The 22,757-nt window shown below is 48.3% G+C and overlaps 1 protein-coding gene across 10 annotated transcripts in view; it reads right to left on the reverse strand.

Moving 5' to 3' along the window:
• GGT1 (gamma-glutamyltransferase 1) overlaps nt 1-22,757 on the reverse strand; it is a 31,156-nt gene that overhangs the window by 2,399 nt on the left and 6,000 nt on the right. The window contains exons 2-14 of one of the 10 annotated variants that reach the window (XM_087943012.1): nt 19,993-20,094; nt 19,511-19,618; nt 18,749-18,913; nt 18,082-18,209; nt 17,160-17,249; nt 13,679-13,871; nt 10,884-11,041; nt 8,318-8,467; nt 6,153-6,289; nt 5,770-5,954; nt 4,861-4,988; nt 1,223-1,335; nt 201-314 (exon numbers count right to left, since the gene is read on the reverse strand). In XM_087943012.1, coding sequence (XP_087799138.1) covers nt 201-314; nt 1,223-1,335; nt 4,861-4,988; nt 5,770-5,954; nt 6,153-6,289; nt 8,318-8,467; nt 10,884-11,041; nt 13,679-13,871; nt 17,160-17,249; nt 18,082-18,209; nt 18,749-18,909 — 1,557 coding nt within the window. In that variant the 5' untranslated portion in view covers nt 18,910-18,913; nt 19,511-19,618; nt 19,993-20,094. Of the gene's footprint in view, nt 1-200; nt 315-1,222; nt 1,474-3,145; nt 3,845-4,860; nt 4,989-5,769; nt 5,955-6,152; nt 6,290-8,317; nt 8,468-10,883; nt 11,042-13,678; nt 13,872-17,159; nt 17,250-18,081; nt 18,210-18,748; nt 18,914-19,510; nt 19,619-19,992; nt 20,151-22,757 lie in introns of those variants that run through there. The other 9 variants (XM_087943011.1, XM_087943013.1, XM_087943010.1 and 6 more) reach the window with 9 other exon arrangements.

The following is a 22,757-nucleotide window of genomic DNA, read 5'->3' on the forward strand; positions in this document are numbered from 1 at the left end:
ACTCGGAAAGCACCTTGAGCTAAAGGGAGCCACTTCACCCAACCTGAGACTCTGCATGTGTTTCACAGAATCATATAGCCCTCTGGTTCCCCAGCAGCCTAACGGCACAACAGTGTGACAGAGGTGAGGAAGACACTCCAACCTTCCACTGTTGACCCCCTTTGGGCCCCAACCCGGCTCCTTCGGTTATTAAAACAGACCTTTTTTATATCCTTCTCCAGAAGTGTAACCGGGGGGAGCAACTGGTTATGAACTCGTGGCTCTTCCACAGCAGCCTTCACATCATAGCCAAGCCACAAGGCATTGATGATGGTCTGCACAAAAGAAGAGGTGTAGGATTAGGTCTCCAAGCATCTCTTGGCAGGATTGAAGCTGATGTTCTTTCCAGAGCTCCATGAATCCAGGATGAGTTGGAAGAGACAGAGAGGCTTTAGCTGCTCAGTAAAATGTCTGCCTTGGCAAGGAGCTTTAAGATGTACTTGATCGTTGCTTTAACCAACAACTGTTTCCCCTAAGAGGTCGAGTGCGAGGTAGATAAGAATGGAAAGCTCAATGCCCCCTAGGAGTTTCAACTTTGGGTGAATTGAAAGTTTTTTTTTCAAGGTCTACAATTCAAATTGTAAATTTTGGGGGGGCTTTCAAATCCAAATGTAACTTTAGATGATAAACACCTATCAATCTTTTCTCTCCACCTTCCTTTCAACTACCCCAATCCACTGCAGCTGCAGCTAAACCCAAACACAGATATTCATTCTATGGCAAAGAGTACAAAATTGATGTCACTATGGGGGTTAAATGTCTTTTTTTTTTCCCCCAGAAAGGCAAAATCTAGGAGGGCTTCGAAGATAGTCCATTCAGGAACCTGAATAGAAAACCTGGTGAGATTTCCTTTGGAAGCCGCTTCTCTCTCTTTCTCTCAAGCATCGCGTGGATCCCCTTCACTGGATCTATTCGACCCCCTTGGAGACCTCAGCTAACCTTCTCTCCTATTGCCAGGCCCACCTTAGGAGTCCTCCATAGTTGACCTATGAAAACCTTGTCCTGGTGGGCACGCTGCTAGCCCCAGAGCAGAAATGGAGTCATAGAGGGAGATGCCCACAAATTGCCCTGGGGCCCTGCTTGTCCCCACTCAAGAGAGAATCTACGGGGTTTGGGGGTTTCTTGAAAGAGCAAGACGAGATGGTCTCCAGAAGCATCCCTCGGCCTACCCAGCATGACCCACCAAGGCTGTTGCGGTTGTGATTTTTGTCCCTCCAGAAGCACCGACCACCATCCTGACTTTGTTCTTCTCATCCACCAGGATAGTCGGACACATGGATGAGAAAGGTTGTTTACCTGTTGGGGATGGAGCCAGGTGAGATGCATTGCTGGACACGATCCTCGAACATGCCACTTAAACCACTAGCCAGTATAGTTGCAGTAGTAAATATCCTGTGAACTATGGGCTGGTTCCCATTAGCCCTTCCTTTGCTCCTGTACAGGTGAGAGTACATGGGAGGGGTTGGCCAACCAGCATCTTACAAGTTAACTTCTCCTTGCAGGAACGGCCACATTTCATCATCCTTGACCGAGTCCTTGCGGTGTTTTTACAGACTTTTCTCTCAGACCTGCAACTGAGATTCCCTTGGGCTAGCCCCCAAAGAAGGCTTCTTGGATGGCAGGGACCATGGCTGAATTAAGCGGACGGGGCTCAACCTCCTCTGCCTACTGCCCCCCCCCCCAGATTCTGATGCAATGGTTGGGGGATTGGGCAAGAGCTGATCTCACAGGCTCAAGGGGGAAATATTCTGAGCACTGAATCCTGGGAGAAACAGGGAGGAGCCCTTCCCACAATCTTCCCCTTGGCAAACTGCTTCCTAGGCAATTTCACGGTGAGCCTCAGATACAAGTTGGGATCCCTTTTGTTTTGTAAGCCACACAACTTAGGGCATCACAACACAAGGAAGCAGTTGCTCTCCCCTGCCGTAAAGGAAGAAGACAAGGCTCCCCTGCTAGAGGGAGAAAGGGGGCATGGAAAGGGGGTCGGTCTGTGTGTCCAGGGGTCCTGATGCAGCGCTTGGAGGGCTCAGTTGGGAGTCTGTGCTGTAAGTGGGGTTCAGGCCTTCTGAAATGCCAAGCAAAGACCAAAGCAAAGGCGTTTGTATGGCCTGTGAAAAGCAACCATTGCCAGAATACTGGGAAGAGAAAAAATATCTGGAAAGGAATTAATTGGGAGGGGAGGGAGATAAGGAAAAAAAAAAATAAAGCTTGGAACGTGGCTCAGTTCGGCAGCGAATGCCTGAAAGAAAACGTCTGGGCTGAGAACATCCATATGTTTTTTTTCTACCAGTATTACTCTAATCAGTATAAAAGGTTAGAGAAAATAGATGAATGTCTCAGGAAGCCAAAGGTGAACAAAGGAAATTTATGTATGAGCCGTGGTGGCACAGTGGTTAGAATGCAGTACTGCAGGCTACTTCTGCCGACTGCTGGCTGCAGTTTGGCAGTTCGATCCTGACTCAAGGTTGACTCGGCCTTCCCTCCTTCCGAGGTGGGTCAAATGAGGACCCAGATCGTTGGGGGCAAATAGGCTGACTCTGGGAACTGCTTAGAGAGGGCTGGAAAGCACTGGGAAGCATATATAAGTCCAAGGGCTATAATGAAGTCTCAGAATCAATATATAAGAGAAACCATGAATAATAATATCAATGAGCAGTCTCAAGATTATCAATCTCAAAGAGCAAACCAGGGAAAAATCAATCTCAAAGAGCAAACCCAAGCTATTATCAATCTCAAAGAGCAAACCCAGGCTATTATCACTGTCAGGCTCCAGAAACCAAGGAAGAGCCACTGAGGCTCTTCTAAGCAGCTCCCTTTATTGTTCCTCAACTCTAGACAGGTAAGATGGGCAGCCTATAAATTCAATGACTCAATAAATAAATCTTGCCGGCAGCCATTGCACCATTCAAGAGACCTTCCGGGAACTTCCAGGGAGGAGCTGCTCCCTTCAGTCTCTCTTCTTCCTCCTCAACCTCCCTCTGCTCTGCCTGGAATGTGGCCCCACCCAGCTGGGAAACCAGGCTGCATTTCACCCCAAGGATGTGGGTGGTTCGAGGAGGAACTTTGATAACCTTTACAGAGCCCAAGGAACTCTGCTCTGCAGGGGGGAAGAAGGATTCCAGGAACTTGGAAAGGGGCCGGGATAACATTAACGGCTCAATAAGGACAAAAATGGACTTCGATAAGAAATTACAGACCAAAATCATTAATGAATTACCTTGCGTTATCTCAAAGCAAGATGGCTGAACAATTGATTTATTAAATAAATAAATAAACAAATAAATGCATAAACAAACAAACAAGCAAACAAATAGATTATAAACTGTTCACCATTATTTTAGCGGAAAGACTGAAAATAATTTTGCAAGAATTCATTCACGGGGCTAAATGTGGGTTTCTACTAAAAGATGATTGAAAGATAACGTTAGAACTGGGTTGGATATTTTGGAATATATGAACAACCTAATAAAAGCCAGATACTTTTCTTTTGAGACTATTGGGCAACACGCCTTGGTCTTTTTTTGATGCAGAGAAGACTTTTGGACACTTGAACTAAATTATTTTTATTGAAGGTTTTGGAAGATAATGAATTTTGGAAAGAATTTATATTTCACAGACAGACCAAATTATCACTAATGAAGATTTAGCTAAACCATATGAGTTTTTTTGGCCTTGAAATACAAAATAGACATAAGACAAGATGAGAGGGTCATGGGTTTGAAGATGAAGAAAGAGTCAAAAAGTTAAGAGCTGTTGCAGAGATGGCTTGGTTTTGATTTGGACAGATTCTTCACGGGGACCTGAACTTTGAATGAGGAAATGAAAAGAATTTGGATGATTAATAAAAAAAAACCACACAAATATATTAATAAAAATAGATAGTTACAAGACTATGATAGATGACCTATTTGTATGGAATAAATATCAATTTAGGTTTTCTTCCAAAATGCCTTTGTGGCTTTCAGCACATGAAGCATTTAATAGACCTGATATTATAAGTAAACATAAATGGATCACCTACCAAGATGTACTAGAATAAGTACAATTGAAGCCAGATACTTTTCTTTTGAGACTAACGGGCAAGCAACTAGAAAGTCATGGAATTTATGTTTTATATGCAACTGCGGTGAGATTATTATATGGTCCAAAGAGGGAAGGCTCAATTTTATCCACAGTAGAGGAAGGTTGATGGAGGGAGATGAAAATTAGAAGTTGCATAGAAAAGGCAACATCGACACTTATGGTTGACTGGAAACCCCCCATAGAATTTTGCATGAAACAGAAAAAAGACACTTATGATTTGTGGTTATAAGAATTAGAATTATTGGTTTTTTTTTTGTAATCGTAGGGTAAGAGAGATTTGTTTTCATTGTATGTATAATTGCTGCAAAAGAAATTGGAAATTTTCCTTCCTTTTTCCATCCACTGCCCTTTATTAGTTTGTGCTAGTTTTTAATGTGTTTTGTAAAACTTTAATAAAAAAATTTATTTAGAAAATGAGCTAGGGCTAAGACCCCAGAGAAGGGTCTCTGCAGGGGACGGACGAAAAAGGCAACCTAAGCCAAGCTTCACACAAAAGGATGTGGCTGCCATCTTGATTTCTTTGACCACCCACGACCCCCTTGGGAGAAGGGAAATGGCGGCCCGCTCGGCCTGGCCCACCCCCTGGAGGCAGCAGAGGCCTTTCCATGCTCCTTCCACGGCTGCAGAGACACAAGAGCCGAACAGGGAGGGGGAAGGCAGGGGCTGCCTGGAGGAGACCCTCCCCAGAGAGGGGCCCGGACGGGGGCCGGAGGGTTTGGAGGAAGAGCAAAGCCTTACCTGGGGCAATGAAGTTGGCCACCGAGGGGGGCACCCCGAACCCGTTCAATATGTGGGGGGAGCTGAAGTCGTCCATCTCGTCGTTGAAGATGATGCCAGTCACAGGGGAGCGGAGGTCGGAGCCGAAGCTGCAGAGGCAGGCGAGAGAAAGGGGGTCCGTTCGTCAACCCAGGGGTTCCTCTTTGCACCCAGCTTTCCTGCCACCCGTCCCAGACCTCGGGCATCGCCAGCCCTCCTCCCAGAAGCAGTTTGGAGGAGAGCTTCTCCCCCACCCAAGTGAGGCTGGTGCAAAAGCCAGGCTGGCTGGGGGGTGCAGGTGCTCCCCTACTTCAGGGTTTGTCCAGAAGGGGAAGGGAGGCAGCAGAGGGGTGGGGCGGTGCCAGAACATAACTGGGGAAGGAGCCCGTCATGCAGCCCCAGCCAATGCAAAAGGAGGGGGGCAGGGGAAAGACAGTGGGGAGCAATGGCAGGTGGCTGGCACCATAAAGTGGGACTGTGAGGAGGTGGGCAGTGTTAGCTGCTTAGCCAGTCAGGCGGGTGGCAAGCAAAGATGGACGCCCTCCAGCTCTGGTTGGGGACTCTTTGGAAAACAACAAAGACCACTAGCTCTGCCAACAAAGCAACACAACAGAACAACACTCCTGCTTGTGCACACGCACACACAGAGAGACTCGAATGCCATCCAGAAAGATCAATGCTGGGATCAATGATTTGGGTGGGCAATCATCCAGGGGCTATGGGGCCCGTTCCCTTGGCTTCTCTCCAGCCTCCAGGGGCCGCTCCCCTTTCTTGGCTTCGGGAGCCTGGAGCTTGTGGAGGAAAAGCCACGATTTGGAGGAGGGTCGTCCCAGAGCCCCTCAGCCCTGACCCTGCTGGGTAGGGCAGCCTGACTCCGTCCTAGAGCCTCACTAGTGGTTGATGGTGCTGGTGGCCGACACCGCACTGCCATCCTCAGCCACGACAGAGACGTGGGATGTGCCAGCATGTTCCGGAGTGTAGTAATCTGGTTCATAATAGCTGATGTTATGGGTCGTGTTGGTGATTTTGCCCCGCAAGCTGTCGGCCAAGGATTCTGAGGTCATGTTTCTGATCACCTAGATGGAAGAACGGAAGAGAAATCCTACAGGAAAAGGCAAGCGATCATTCAAGAGGCTGATGGCCTTCCTTGGGTCTTCCCCAAGCAACTAATCTGATGGCCAGCTTGTCTCTCAGCTCAGGAGCCCCACTTGGCTCTGTTTGGCCGGGAGGAGGGTAGGAAGGAGGCAAAGGAGCAGAGCAAGGCATGGAGCTACCTCTGTCAGGTTGACAAACGCAGGGTCCCCAAGCAAGCTCCTCTTGGCATAGGCAAAACGGAAAGCCTCCAAGATGCAGTGGTACATCCAGCCCTTCTCTTCCGGAGTCCGGGTGCTGCTCTTAGAGAACCGGAAGCCTGCCGGGAGATCAAGCACAAACATCAGGCATGTCAGGGTCCATTGGCCACCAAAGCCAGAGGTCAGAGCAACCAAGGGCTGCCATTGGTAGCTCAAACTTGGATGAAGACAGTAAGTTAATGCAAGTTTTCCATGAGATGGTAGGAAATGATGGTTGTGGCAAGGATGGTCTGAAACAAACCCGGATGAGAAAGAGGGGTGGGGAGGGAAAGGTTGAAGAGGAGTGTCCCAGTAGTCATTGGGGAAACCTGGGGAAATGCTGGAAGCCGTGTATTAGTGACTTGGGGTTTTCCTGGACTCACAATTCCTGCGGCAACACCAGATTGGAGCCGTAGCTGGGAGTTGTTTTCATTCATCCCTGACAGGAAGTGAAAAGTACAAAGGTGGATTTGTGAGGCCTCTGGCCTGAAAAAGCACAGGTAGAAAGGAACAACATTTGGGAAGTGCAGTGTGGTTGCTGCCTTACATTCACTAAAGAAGACACGAGTGTTTGTTACACCTTCTTTGATTTAGAAAACATACACAACACAGGTGAATTATGGAATGTTTTGGGTGAATGTGGAGGTTGGTTGCTGTGGGGGTAAGTGGAACGTGGCAAGGGGGAAGGAAGCCTGTGACACGGAAGGAAATGCCAGAGGCTCAGCGCAGAACAGAAACCGAGTGGCGCACAGCCCATCTTGAGGTGGGGATAAAAGCACAAGGAACGGTAAGGGGGTAAAAGAGCTTTGAGGATGGGGCAAGACGTGGGAAGGAGGTGAAGACAGATGGATGTGGGGGCTTGAATCTCCAAGACCAGCAGGGGAGCCCACTGAGGAATGCCAGGCTCTGCTGTAGATGCACCACACCTTGCAAAAGATTTCTGAAGAAATCCATGGGAAGAGCCTGGGGGGGCAAGATAGACGGAATCGAGCAATATCTCCCCCTGGAATTGGAACATTTCTCAAATGGGGGTCTGGGAGGTTTCAAGAGGTCGAGGGGTAGAAACCTCTTGAAGCACCACTTTCATTTGTACCATTTCTCCCTGATTGGCATGATTTAAGCAGCCCAAATGTTGCAATGCCTTTAGGTAAAGCTCCCAAACAGAAGTGCAAAAAAAAAAAGCCAAATAATTTGGTTCGTGTGATTCGCTTCTTTTCTCTGTTTCTGCCTTGAGGGGCGGGCGGGGGGGAGTAGCTTTGAAAAACCATCAAGGCCATCTAAAGTTATAATAAAAATGCAATTAAAACTAACACAAACCAACGTTCCACACAACTGAAAGATCAAGGTAAAACCCATAAAGGGAACAAGGAAAAGGGACGAGGCTGGCAGTGAAAATGCCCTCAAGGCAGGTGAGGAAGGACACCCTTGCCTGGCAGCTGCCAAATGCATCAACTGCCCCCCGCAATCTTTCACTGGCACACACAGTTTCCACCATGAGCTCTTTTGGGGAGGGGGAGATTTCTGGTGGCAGCCCCCCCAAAAAAACCTGTTAGGCTCAGTCCCCCCTAACCGTCCCCCCAACTGTCCTGCATTTCAAATCTTGAGGTCCTTGTCCTCAGCCCCCCACCCACCCACTGCCCCAGGAGGGGCTGGGAGAGCCAAGCCCCTTAGCAGAGACCAAAGGCCTGCTTGGCTCCCCGTGGGTGATGCCCTTGAGCGGCCCAGGTGGAAGAGGAAAGAGCACCTGCCGGGGAGAGAAGGTGGACAGGGAGGCCATTTTAAAATACCTGGAAGCCCATCCAGTTGAGGGACACCCTCAAAACTGTCCAAAGCAGTTCAGCCAAAGAGAACTGCCGGCCCCCCGGATCAGAGGAGTGGAATGGAGGGACCCCTGGGCTGAAACCATCGGGGTGCCCCTGTTTGGAGAGATCCTGTGGCAGCATTTTTCATAGCTCATAGTCCCATCTCTCTGCCCGCCCACCTCCCCCCAATTAAGCTGCTGAAGCAGAGTTGACATTCCGGTCCTGGGAGACGATTTTGCAACCTTCCTGAAAAGCGAATGTCCCAATGAAACCTTGTAAGTGGTAAAGAGACGGAAGAATCCTGACCTTTCAGGATGTTGAGGATCAGGGCCAGCACAGGACCGCTTAAAGGTGCATTGGGCACATACATGCTGAACTGGCCAAGTTGCACTTTTAAAGGATTTTCTTCCAGGGTTGGTCGGTAATCCCTCAGGTCCTCCAGGGTAAGGATCCCTCCTGGAACAGAAAGGAAGGTAACCCTGGCAACTGGGCCATTTAGAGACGATGGACAAATCCCCGGCTCTGCTTCACCCACTGCCAGGAGCCCCGTCTTGCTCACGGGGGAGTCACCCACATGGCACCCAGATAAAGGGAGAAGGGCTGGGCGGCATCTGCCAATATTTAACCATAAAAGCACATCTTCTAAGCTTTACCCCGCTCTTAACTTTGGTTAGTTTTAATTCTGGCTTGATTTGTATTGCTGAACTTATATTGTGTGTATTTTGAATGCTCTATTTGGCGGATGAGTCAGAAAGTGGGTGGAGCCCTTTCTGGGGGCTGCAGAGGGGCTCATGCCAGCCCTCACCTCCCCCAGAGAGGGAAAGACTTTGGCCAAGTTGGCACCCGCTCTGGGAGACACATACTTTCTAAAACTCTCTTGAATGCTTCTGACTCTCAGCCAATAGGTTCTCGTTTCCAGGCTGCCGAGGCCAAATATCAGCTTTCTAAGTTACTAAGATGTGCTTCGAGGTTTGGAGGGCTCCACACACCAGTCTGGCTTCTCCAAGGAGGATCGATTATCTGGGATTATCTGAGATTATCTGAGCGAGAGGGACAGCGAGCACTGCCCCCTCCCTGCCCCGTATCAGAAAGCTACTGCTACAGTTCAGATGCCCCATGGCCCCTGACTTCTATTTTATTATTTATTGCTTCGATTTATTTGATTTGTCAATCGCTTACAAGACAATAGGTATAAGTATAAACACGAGTAAGAATACAGGAAATAGGTATGAATAAATGGGGACAGGGACGGTAGGTGCGATGGTGCGCTTATGCACGCCCCTTACAGACCTCTTAGGAAGGGGGTGAGGTCAATAGTGGATAGTTTGAGGTTCAAGGAACTGACCTGCTCTCTCCAAAGTGATTTGATGCTCCAGGCCAGGAGCCTTCCTTTCCAATTCACAACCAGTTTCTGAACAATGTTTCTTGAGTTCATCTATAGGTATCTGAAGTGGGTCTCTGAATGCCATCTCAAGACCCTCTTTCCACCTCCAATTCTTGGAAGCAAAAGCTAAAGTGCATAGAGCCCCCTCCCCAAAGGGGCTGCCCAGAAGCATCGATGGCAGGACCAACAATCGGCACCAAAGATGTTAACAGTCTGCATCCCTCCCTGCAAAACCAGGCGTTTTCCTCTCTCAGCTATGGCGTTTAGGATGATTTCCACAGGGAATTGCAATCTTAAATGGTGTAAATGTGATCACTCCTGGATTCTTAGGTCTGCCACAACGTCCCTCACCTACAAGGCCTGGCTCTTCTGTGGCTGCCAGCCATCTTCCCCACCATTGGTTCACCCAAGAATTCTGCAACTCAGCAACATCCTCTGGCCCCACAACACTGGACTCTTGTCAGCCAGTAAACCAGACAAGAAACCCAACCAGGTGAGCTAAAGCTCCTTTACTGTAAGGCTGCATGAACAAAATCTCGCAAGCCTGAAGATGCAAACTTCCCTCTGCCACAAAAGTACTTGATCCGTTGGTGCAGATCAGAGGTGGTCTTCAGCCGGTTCTGACCGGTTCTCTAGCGGAAATTTTGAGTAGCTCTGAGAACCGGCCAATCCCACCTCTGACTGGCCCCGCCAACCCCATCTCTTCTCTGCCTCCCATTGAGTCCCGGCTGATCGGCTGGGTCTCCTTTGGTTTCCCTGCACAGGAGAACAGAGCTGGAAAGCAGGTCAGTGAGGTGGGGAGGGAATGGGGATTTTGCAATCTCCTTCCCCTGCCATGCCAACCAAGGCACACCCACCAAGCCACACCCACAGAACCAGTAGTAAAAAAAAGAATTGAATCCCACCATTGGTGCAGATCCATTTCTAAGGTTCTTTTTCTGTCCGTTTGGCCCTGGGGACTCCCGTCTCTCTCGTCTGGTTGCTTCCTTGGCAGCTTCTCTTCCCCTTGTCCCCCAAGGTCACCCACACAGTCCATTACAATTCTGTGGCAAGGCCATCTTTGCAGAGTCTCCCCCCCCACACACACACAGACAGGCTACTTGATAGGGTCTTCGGTGGGCTTTGAGACACCACCAGCTCTTTTGAAGCAAATATCCCTACTGATTATATGCCATGGAAAAAAGTTTTGCTAAGTGGGTAGCAGAAAATGCCCCCCCCCCGTCCGCCCGAAGGAGGGAGCTTGTTATGTGTATGCAGACCTTTCCACGGGGTAGACCTGACCCTGAGTGCAAGGATGCAATCCCCGCTCAGAACCAACAGTCCCGGGATGGGGCACAGCAGGGCAGGACCAGCGGTTTCGTTCGAGCAGATAGGCAGAAGGTGAAAGAGGAAACCAGCCTCTACTGGCTGCCCAGATTGCTTGGACTGATCCAAAGGAGAAAACCATAACCGCCTCACTCCTTGCTTTGCAGGCAGTTGGCTGCTCACCTGCATTTTGGACCTCGGCCACCATCTGCTGGGCCAGGCTGCCAGTGTAGAAGGCGTCTGCACCTTGGTTGGCGATGGTCTCGTAGGTGCTGGCCAGTTTGGGCAGGCGGAGGAGTTGCTTCTCCTGCAGCACCTTCCCGCTTTTGCAGAAGACCTCGCTGAAAACAAAGGCATTATTGGAGAGGAAGCCACGAGCCCGGCCAGAGTTTCTTCCACCTCAGGCAACTTCAAGAGGTGTCGACTTCATCTCCCGGGACTCCCCAGCCAGAACTGTGGAAGCTGAAGTCTCCACTCCTTAAAGGTTGAGCAACTTCCTGCGTCAACTCAGAAAGCTTAGATCGCCCGAGGAGCTGCTGATACAGTTCTACAGAGCCTGTCATTTGAATCTCTGTAACTGTCTGGTTTGGCACAGCAACCAATCCAGACAAACTCAGATAGTTTGTCTCAAACTTCAACGGAGAATTAGAACTGCAGAAAAAAAACAATGGCAACCAGCCTGCCTTCCACTGAGGGCCTGTATGCTGCAGGGGGCAGAAAGATCCTGGACATAAACTGTTTGAATTTCTCCCCTCTGGACATTGCACCAGAGCATTGCATGCCAAAACAATTAGATACAAAGATAGTTCCTTTCCCCTCACCCCCGTGTCATCCCTGCTAACCACATAATCCCCACAGCACTGTCTTAGGCCTAAAGATATTTACCCATTATTATTAATCTTCTCGTCTTTCCTATTACCTTCTCCTGTTGCTATCTATGGTTTATTACTTCTTGTTGTATATTATGATTAATGATTGTATGATCTATGACCTATCACTTGTTGTTTGTATGTATTTTGAGAGCTTATGCACCGGAGACAAATTCCTTGTGCCCGATCACATTTGGCCAATAAATAATTCTGTTCTGTTCCATTTCATTCTATTCACTATACACTATATCGGGCCCTGACCTGGTGCATGAAAGTTGGTTCCTGCTGGGCTGCATAAATTGCACCGTGGGCTCTCCTGTCCCAATCCAAGAGCATTCAGGGTTTGCAACCTGGTGTGCCCCAGATGGAGAGATCTTTTAAAGCTTTTTTTCTATACAGAAAAAAAGACACTTGTGGGTAAACTACAAAGTGAGTGCAACCTCCGCCCCCTCCCCTTTTAAAGTGAGTTCGTGTTATACTTTTCCCAAAGCCTGTCCCTCCTTAGGGTGGGTTTTTGTGTGGAAGGAAAATTCAAAGAAAATAAACTTAGGTCGTGCCAGGTGTCACGCAGCCTCTCGTTCTCACCGTAAAAGTTAGCAGGAGCCTGCTTACGAAACACACATAATTGGCTTGGTCTCAGCCTCTCACCTTCCTGCACCTGTTCTCTGCTGGTTTCCAATTACCTTGCTCCATAAGAGTCAGAATTAATCAGTGAGCAAACATGGGTGACTCCATGGCCTCAAATTCCAGCCACACATGGAACCGTGGCTGCCTCTCACTGCCACCTATCCTACTCTCTGCACCCCACGTTCTCAGGGCCTCTCGATAGCCTCTCTTCAACCCAATGAGCTGAGCTGAGCTGCTGGCTGGGAAAACTTCCCGGCTGGAGTAGAGATAAGGAGGCCACCTCACCCTTCGGCAGTCAAGGAGCCTTACGAAAGGGATGCTGTGGAGGAGAGCCCGGACATGGCCCTCCTCTGGGAAACGGCCAATGCATTGCGGCACTTCTTAATGCTGCTTCCGTAGTTAGACACCAATCCTAAGATACCCTCATGAAGCAGCCGAAACAACCAGATGTACCAGAACGGACTGGTCACCTTAACCTGCCTAGACAAAGAGGAAGGTTTGACCTGCTGATAAAAGGCTTGTGGGGTCCACACTGGGGATGGTTCTACAGGGAACAACAATAGCACTCAGACTTATATACCGCTTTATACTGCTTTTCTGCCCTCTCTAAGCAGTTTACAGAGTCAGCATATTGTCCCCAACAATTTGGGTCCTCATTTTACCCACCTCGGAAGGATGGAAGGGTAGGATGCAAATATTTTTACTACTGGTTCCGTGGGTGTGGCTAGGTGGGAGTGGCCATGTGACTGGGTGGGCATGGCTTCTTCTCTTTTTGCATACACACACACACACACACCCTGCACTCTGTTTTTTTGCCTCTTGGGCCTCAGGGAAGCCTCCTGGGCGAAGCAGTAAGACAGCGAGGGGGATCCTGGCACAGCTGGTCATCGGAACAGCTGATCGTCAGGAGGGAGGGGGAAAAAAGAAATACCGGTTCGGCCAAACCGGTAGCTGTTTTTTTTACTACCGGTTCGCCGAACATGGCCGAACTGGTAGAATACCACCACTGTGCAGGAGATCTTCCCCAAATTGCACAATGGTCTTGAAAGGGCCTTCCCTTCAGATGTTGGGCTCCAGTCTAAAAAGAGGTATTCCTTTAACAAGATCTTGACCATCAGTGGCCATGGTTGAGATGCCCTCTTTCCCTTCCTTCCTTCCCTTCCTTCCTTCTGTCCCTTCCTTCCTCCGCCCCTCCCTCCCTTCCCTCCTCCCACTCTTTTTCCTTCCTTCCTTCCTTCCTTCCTTCCTTCCTTCCTTCCTTCCTTCCTTCCTTCCTTCCTTCCTTCCTTCCTTCCTTCCTTCCTCCCTCCCTCCCTCCCTCCCTCCCTCCCTCCCTCCCTTTCCAGCAGATCCCTGGGATGACCTAGGCAGTCCCCACCCCCTGCAACCTCCCTCGGGACCTCCATCTTGAGGTTGTGTCTCCCCTCACCCACCCAGCAGGGCATGTGCTGCCTTGGGCTGAGGAGCTCCCCTGCTGCCTACCACAAGGATGGGATGCTTTCAATTTCACTGCTCCTGGACTCCAGGGCTTTGGCCAGGCCTTTGCCAACAGAGAATCCTTCTCTGGCCAGCTGGATGCTGGGCTGAAACAGCTCCTTCCAAGGCAGTTTGCCATGCCGTCGGTGGGCCATTTCATAGCCACGGATTTCTCCTGGAACTGCAATGGACAATCCACCTGGAGCAGGCAGAGGACAAAGAGATCAAGATTCCAGCCAGTCCACTCCCCTATCATCCAGGACCATCAACATAATTATTTAAAAAGTCCCTACATCTAAAAAACATCCAAGTTACCCAGGAGCTTGCTATTCCTGAGACCATCATCTGTGAACTGTCCTTAAATATGACATTTCGGTTCTTACTATGTTACAGAGCCCCTGATTATGACATCGAACATGCAAACAAGCTAAATACACTACTAACATGGACAGCATCCTGCCCACACGCTTTCTTGGTGACTTCAATCTACCTCATATTAACTGGACCCTAAACGAATGTACAACTGAACCCATACACGCAACCTTCTACAATGCTGTAACAAATCTGGGACTGGAACAACTAGTAACCAACAACACTAGACTAAACAACTGCCTCGTTCTCATCTTCTGCAATAGTTTGAATTCAATTTACGGAATACATATTAAAGAACCCTTTTCCAACAGTGACCACAACATGATTTACTTTTGTCTCAACATATGTCCACACAAAAATCATCACAACAATGGAATCCCCAATTATAACTTCAAAAAAGGCAACTATGATCTTATAAACAACGATCTCTCATCCCTTGATTGGCAATTTCTATTCACTGGATGCAATACTGTTGAAGACCATTACAACATATTTTTACTAGAAATCAAAAGAGTCATCAAACTATATGTACCAATAACAACTCTAAAAACCAGAAATAACAGATTACCCATAACAATAAGGAAGCTTCAATCCAAAAAGAGATCACTTTGGTGGAAAAACAAATCTTTTCATACTCTACATCAGGGGTGTCAAACTCAAATTCATCGGGGCCGCATCAGCAGTTTGGTCCCCATCAAAGGGCCGGTTGTATCTGTAGGTCTATGTGTCCACTCTTTATTATCATAAATTAATGTCACTGCATTCAATTATTACTGTTTTTGTAATAATGTAAGTAATAACTAGCTCTGAAAGCAGAAACATAGTCAGAATAATGACAAGTAGATATTCAAATGTACAATTATTGTACAATGTATTGAAAAATGTTTTTGGTAACAAACATTAATTTTTTTAAACATACAAATATTGCCAAACACTGTTTATTAAACATATGGAAAACACAAGGCATTACCTTTTTTTTTAACTTTACTGACTAGATGGCTGACATCGTTTTCCTAAGGTCAGTCCATCGATGTTTGGCGTTAGGTCTTGTGCTGTAGCAATCCGCAAAACAGCATGGAGGTTATCATCAGTGATGCGTGAACTTCGCTTTCAGGCTGCTGTTGGACTGCCCCTTTTATAGTGCCCAGCCATCTGCCCCTCCATTTACTTTACTTACCTTTTACTTCTTTCTTTCTTTTACTTCTTTCTTCTTGCTCCTCTCCGCGGCGTCCGCGCGCTCCTCTGATCCCTGGAGATGTCGGGCGGACGTCACGTGATGACGTCACGTCCGACACCCAGGGAGCAGTGTGGGGCAGGAAGAAGTCGGGCCAGGTCCCGGAAGGTAAGTAATTTTTTTTTTTTTTAACTTGAGCCATTTTAAAATGAATTTACTCTGTGCAGGCACGGAGTAAATTCATTGAAAAAAAAGGGGAGGCTGCAAGGCTGGCGGCGGCACCTGCGGCCATCAGACGAGGTCTGGCGGGCCGGATTTGGCCCCCGGGCCTTGTGTTTGACACCCCTGCTCTACATAAATGACCTCTGTGATCATATCAAGAGCAACTGCGTTCTCTTCGCTGATGATGTAAAGCTATTCAACACCACAGAAAATACTGCTACCCTTCAAAAAGACCTCGACTATGTATCAGAATGGTCAAACAAATGGCAACTTCAAATCTCAATAAATAAATGCTCTGTCTTATATATTGGCAAAAAAAAAAGGAAAATAAAATACAGGCTGAATAGTCAAGACCTTGTTGACGATCCAAACTCTGTCAAGGATCTTGGAGTACTCATCTCTAATGATCTAAGGGCTAGAGCCCACTGTAACTACATAGACAAAAAGGTGTTAAGAGTTGTTAACCTAATCTTGTATAGCTTTTTCTCTGGTAATATTACACTAATAACTAAAGCATACAAAACATTTGCTAGACCAATACTCGAATACAGCTCATCAGTCTGGAACCCACATTACGTATCTGATATTAGCACAGTTGAGAAAGTCCAGAAATATTTCACAAGAAGAGTTCTCCACTTCTCTACTCGTTGCAAAATACCTTATGACACCAGATTCGAAATTCTAGACCTAGAAAATCTAGAACTATGCCGCCTTCGGTCCGATCTAAGTATGGTATATAAAATCATACATTGCAATGTCCTACCTGTCAATGAATACTTCAGCTTCAACCGTAACAACACAAGAGCACACAATAGATACAAACTCAAGGTTAACCGCACCAAACTTGATTGCAGGAAATACGACTTCAGCAACAGAGTCGTCAATGCCTGGAATACTCTACCTGACTCTGTGGTTTCTTCCCCAAACCCCAAAAACTTTAACCTTAGACTGTCTACTATTGACCTCACCCCCTTCCTAAGAGGCCTGTAGGGGGTGTGCATAAGCGCACCAATGTGCCTACCATCCCTGTCCTATTGTTTCTTTTATTTTTTTTATTTTTCTTATATGTATCCATGTATTCATAACTACGTTTTTACTTATACCTATTATCTTGTAAACAACTGAATAAATAAATAAACAAACAAACTGAGAGCCCAGAGCTAATTTGCAAGAGTTATTGACTTAGGCAATGCCTCATTCCTGTTAACCCCTGTTCTCCACTGAGTTTTGTAAGTGTCCAAGAAAGAAGCTCTCATTTTGAGTAGAGTTTATAGGTGGTTTGCAGGGAGACATCTTTACGACTTGTACAATCAGTAATTACTCTTAGTTTCAACCACAAAGTCTATCGTTTTAGTTCTTGTTATGCATTTTCAAGGCCAAGAATCATAGGACTAGGAGGGACCTTAAGAAGCCCAACTCTCCTGCTTAGTGCAGGATTAGAGCCTCTCTGATGACCACCCATCTTAGATAACAGACAGGAAGCTAAAGGTGACTGAGTAGATGCACAGAACCACAGAAGACCCGAGAACCACAGGAGACCCTTCAGTGAACCTTCTTGCACACAGCGTGTGGTTCTTGCCAGCCAAGCCACCCCACACATTCCTGATCCTGATCCCCTTCAGACTCTCTTGAGGTCCATGGACCCTTGATCCCAAGCTCATGAGGAGGTAGCTCATATGTGCAGCCAGCCAGCGCTGGCGGTGGTGCCTCTTGCTTTACCTTTCTGGGACAGAGCGGTGTTGTTGCCAAACATGTCTCGGGATGCATTCTTGGGCGCCATCTCCCTGGCGTTAATGATTTCCACTTTCCCTTGGGAAGGTAAGCAACAAGGTAAGGTTCTGCGGCCTCCCTGTTGGCAAGTTAATGCATAAACCTATCCAGCCTTTCTGAGTGACATCTTCAAGGCATAATAATTCCAAGAAAGGTTAACTTCAAGAACAAAAGTCATTGTGGAGGCCAAGCCTCTGTGCTGGTTCAGCAGTCAGTCATCACCTATTTCTCTGTCCATCGTTCGACATTGACCTCACTCCTATTTTTTGAAACAGAAGCATTACTTTTCGATAGCTAAGTAGTCAACAGTTGGCCCAGCAGACACGTCTGAAATATGACAGCATCTTATGGACAATGTCACCAAACAGGAGTAGGGGACGTCTGTCACCAAAAACTCATTTACTAGAACAGAAGAAGGCCAGGTTGCTCTACTCCTCATGACCCCAGGCCCACCCCTACCTCCACCTTGTTCCCAGAAGACTATGTCGTGTTCCAGATAACCTTTTGTGTGCGTCTCTCTGCGAAAAGTCTAACCATCTACGATGAGTAGGGGTTGAAGCACCCAGATTTTCTCCCCTGACTGGTGGAAGCAATGTGTATTCCTGGAGCATCCTTGAAAATAAACCTACGTAGACTCTGGCACTTTGCTGGCAGCATGCCAGCTTTCCCTTATATTGGTGAACATTAACCCAAATGAAAAAAAAGTCATCAAGGCAACTGAGGTTGCTTCTCACATGCTGTACTACTATAAGTGCACAAATCCCTTCGGGTGGCTGCACACAACCTATTTCAACATGCCAAACAAGCCAACCATCCGTGTACGTCTCCTGGAATCCCCACACAAGGCTAGCATTGCTCCTGCCCTGCTTACCCTCGGCTGAGAGGATGGTGAAGAAAAGGCCTCCTCCAATGCCCATGCTGTGGGGGTTCATCAGGCCCATACACAGGAGACTGGCAATGGCAGCATCCACAGCGGATCCCCCTTTCTGAAGGATGTCCCTGCATGAGGTGAAAGATCAACATCGGTGAACCTTCCCAGGACAGAGCTGCAAAGGGACAGAAGGAGATTACAGCTGGCCAAAGAGGTTCCCCAAAACTAGAAGATTCTCCCACTTGGTCTCTTGAAAACCAAGACCAGCAACCACGCAGAAATTTGGAGATGCTTGGAGTCATAGTGGACAATCACTTAAATATGAGCCAGCAGTTTTCTGCAGCTGCAAAAAAAAAAAAAAAGCTAATGCATCCCTTGGTTATATAAAAAGGAATTAGAGAGAGTGACTAGCCCAAGGTGTCTCAACAGGCCATGTGCCCAAGGTGGGACCAGGCTCACAGCTTCGTGGTTTCTAGCCTGTGGTCTTAACCATGTCACCATACTGGCTCTTTTATTTGGCCGCAAAAGCAAATTCCTGTGGTGGAGCTTCAGATGTCATTTGGAGGCAGTCTGGATTGTGGCTTTTGAAAAAAATGAAGACTTGCACCCTTTTCCTGCCCAGACCAAATCAGGAGCTTCTGGGAATATGCAGCTGTTGTCCACCTACCTCCCAATGACCGAACAGGGGCCTGCATCCGTAGCCACTGCTGCCTTTGCATAGAGGTGATTTTGTGGCTGTGGGCGCAGCCCAAAGAACAGCCCAACACCAATTGCGACAGCCAAGAGCAGCGCCGTCAGGATCCCGATCTTCAAGAGCTTCGTGTTCATATTTCTTGAGAAATAAAAGGAGAGGCAGATTAGCAGAAGCGCCAGAGCAGTCAAGGCACAAACGAGGACACTTCAGCCCACAGAGGAACATGCAACCCTCCCCGGATGGCCAAGCATTGGCAGAGAGGTCAGGGCGATGGGCGATGGGTGAAGCTTCTTGGGATCAATGGCTTCAGTTGGCGCATTGGCCTCAAATGTCTTGAGGTTTCCTTATGTTTTTATTCCATTTCTAGAAACGTGACATTGCTCTGGAGCCCCAGAAGACAGAAATACAACTGGTTATTTCAAATACTTAAGCACAGAATGGCTGCAAAGCTCAGGTTGTCATGAAGGCTGTCTAAGGTGAAGGTAAAGGTTCCCCTGCACATGTGTACTAGTTGTTTCCAGCTCTAGGGGGCGCTGCTCATCTCCGTTTCTAAGCCGAAGAGCCAGCGCTGTCCGAAGACGTCTCCGTCGTCATGTGGCTGGCATGGCTAAATGCCAAAGGCGCACGGAGCGCTGTTACCTCCCCACCAAAGTGGTCTCTATTTTTCTACTTGCAATTTTACATGCTTTCAAATCGCTAGGTTGGCAGGAGCTGGAATAAGGAATGGGAGCTCACTCTGTAACACGGTGCTAGGGATTCGAACCGCCAAACTGCCGGCCTTTCCAATAGACAAGCTCAGCGTCTTAGCCGCTGAGGCACCGCGTCCGTCCCGCTGAAGGCTGTCTAGAAGGTGACAAACATGGGCCCTATGAACAGATAGGAATGTTGACCCCATTTCAAATCATGTTCCCCCTGACCAAATCATCAGCAGATCCCTCTCCTGTAGCCCTCCCCACAGCCCATCCTCTTTTGTGTCTCACTAGGAAGGAAGACCCCCCAAAAGAACTAGGGTAGCCTCAAGTCATGACAAGAGATTGTGCCGTCCATTGTGTGATGCCTCCCGAATGAGGTGCAAGCAGCATGACCCGATATCAGTACAGACCCCCCCACCCCCACCTGCAACCTGAAGTCCAGAGCCTCAGTGCTCCCCCCTCCCCCCCAGAGTGCTGAAGGTGGGGTGAGATGAGGGACAGCAGATGTGCTCTTGTCACCCTTACCGGATGTTATATGGAGCAATGTCGGGAAGCAAGCGATCCCAAAGCGATCTACGGGGGTTCCGTCCTTTCCTCCCTCGTGGAATCTCTCTGGAAAGACAAGCGCTGGAAGAAGAAGAGCTGGGGGGAGATCAAAGGCTCTCAGGTGTTGGATGATCTTTCTGCAGAAGGGAGGGCAATAGGACAAGCTCAGGGGGGGAGCAGCAGCCCGAGGCCTGGAGAAGCTCCCTGGCAAAGATTCCCTTCCATTGGCTCCTGAAGCCCTCGAGCCTCCTCCCCCACCGCACAACTGCCCTGGGTGCAGCTCTCCCTGGATAGCCTTCACCGGCCAACTTGGGAGTCACTGGGAGAAGTCTCCAGCAGCCGTGGCTAAGAGTCCATCTTGGACCACCAGGGCTCTGAAGTCCAGGTTTCCTGATCAAGGCGAGAGCAGCAGGTCCCCACCAGGCTCACGGTTCCCTGACATGGGTGCCTATGGGCAGTGGTGGGATTCCATTTTTTTTTACTACCAGCTCTGTGGGGGTGGCTAAGGAGGCGTGGCTAGGGGCGTGGCTTTTTTGCTTTTTGCAGCACCCCCTCCCCCCATTGTTTGGGCCTTCTGGGCCACAGGCAAGCCTCCTGGGGGGGGGGCTTTTTGCTCCCAGAAGGTTTCCCTAGGGCTCAGGAAGGCAAAAAATGGAGAGGGGGAGGGGTTTCTCTTGCCTTCCTGGGCCCCAGGGAAGCCTCCTGGGTGAAGCAGTAACACAGCGAGAGACATCCCGGCACAGCTGATTTGTAGGAACAGCTGATTGTCGGGAGGGGAAAAAAAAAAGAAGTACCTTAAGAAGTGACTGGGTGGGCTAGTGTCAGGTGGGCGGGGCGAGTGACGGTCAGCAATCAGGAGACCGGGTTGGGGGCGTGGCCAGCCAGAAGTTACTACCGGTTCAGTGACCCACACCAAATCTTTGCTACCGGTTCCCCCGAACCAGTGTGAACCAGCTGAATACCACTACTGCCTATGGGGCTTGGCAGGCCTGCTTTCTCCCAGCCGGGCCTGTTTCAGACAGGCCTTGGCTTCCTGCAGCTTCTCCCTTGCCGAGGCTCAGGGTGAGTCAGCACCGGAGGGTCATTGACTTGCTGACCCATCGGCCAACCCTTCGCCCAACCCTTCCCTCCCTGCCAGGTTGGGCTCCTGCTGCTCCTGGTTGGCCTTGCAGAGGACAAGTGACCGAGTGACCGGGCCAGGCGCAGCCTCTGCCTCTCATCTCTCACCTGAATGGAGTTGGGAAAAGGGCAGCACAACCAGCCCACTCTTTTGTGGAAAGGGCCATTTTATTTCACTCCCAAATGCTCTCTTTGGGACCTGGGCATCCCCTTCTTGGGATCCTGGTGCCTGGGCCTTAGTAAAAACATCTCAAATTATGCTCTTCATTGATTTCATGTTTGGAAAAATGGATGATGGGACACTTTCCCAAACTGGAGATCAGCTTTTGAACAAAACAGCTTTAGGCATTTGGTTTGTCGCAATGTACTTTGGCAAACATTCAGTTTCAACATTAAAGCAAAAGCTAAAAAGTCTTGCCTTGCGACAGAGAAGTAAAGCTAAACTTATGCATTTATCAAATTTCTAGACCACCAAACCCCCTTGCCTGACTCTGGTCTCAATTTGAGGAGCACTAAGACTAAAAATATTTTCCTATGATAGTGTTCGCTATGAATTTTCTTGTTGGTACTTCAGTCACTTAGTATTGGTTTAATATTAGCTACTTCAACCACTAATTTGAAGAACCTTTCTTCAAATGGAGATTTTGTATAATCATGGAAGGGACCTTGAAGGTCTTCTAATCCAGCCTTCTACCCAGGGCAGGGGTCCCCAAGGCAGCACCGCCAAATGGCCATCCAGCCTTTGCTTTCCCTCCACGACTCCTCCAGCAGCCAAGCTGTCCCCCCACCGCAAGGCTCTCCTGCCAGGCAGCTGCTCTGAGCTGAAGTCATCGGGTGAGTTTTCCCTCCTTCCCTCCCTTCCCTGCCCCGGTTCTTCTGCTGCCCTCGAGAGCTGTGGGGAAGAAATCCACACCCTCTTCCTTGTAGCGGCCCTTCCAGTACTGCAAGGTTGCCAGAGTTTCACAGGGCAACTCTGGAATAAAATGAGTCACTGAATGTATAAGTTGTGTTCTGGGATAATTTTAAATCCCAGGGACCACTAACCGGTTCTGTGGGTGTGGCCTAATTTGTGGGTGTGGCTTGGTGGTCATGTAACTGGTTGGGCATGGCTTGTATGTAAATATTATAAATATTTATAAATATATGGAATCTTTTTATAAAAAAAGAGCAACTTTTACCTAAAATCAGACAAAGCGGGCAGGCAGATTGAGTTGCTCACAGAATCACAGATTTATTCAGTAATCTATTTATCTGCCATCAGCTAGTTTATTCTGTCGCATAAAATTTGCTTGCAAGCAAACTCACCAAATTAACTCACAACACACCATGTATGTAAATATTGCATTTTTTATATAAAAAAGAGCAATTTTTACCCAAAATCAGGCAAAGCAGGCAGGCAGATTGAGTTGCTCACAGAATCATTCAGTGATCTATCTATCTGCCATCGGCTAACTGAGTCGGTCACATAAAATTTGCTTGCTGTGAGACTGCACTGAATAATAGAACCTTCAGTCCTAAGGGAGGTTCGGCTGTGCTTAAAAGCAGAACTGAAGTTCTAAAGACTAGCTAGAAAGCAAGAAATGCAACCATTTCCTGCTTCCTAGCTAATCTAAATCTCATAGCTG

The sequence above is a fragment of the Notechis scutatus genome, chromosome 13, assembly GCF_049901735.1.
Source record: "Notechis scutatus isolate UNSWTSFEM ecotype Mainland chromosome 13, rNotScu1.2, whole genome shotgun sequence".
NCBI lineage: Eukaryota > Metazoa > Chordata > Lepidosauria > Squamata > Elapidae > Notechis > Notechis scutatus.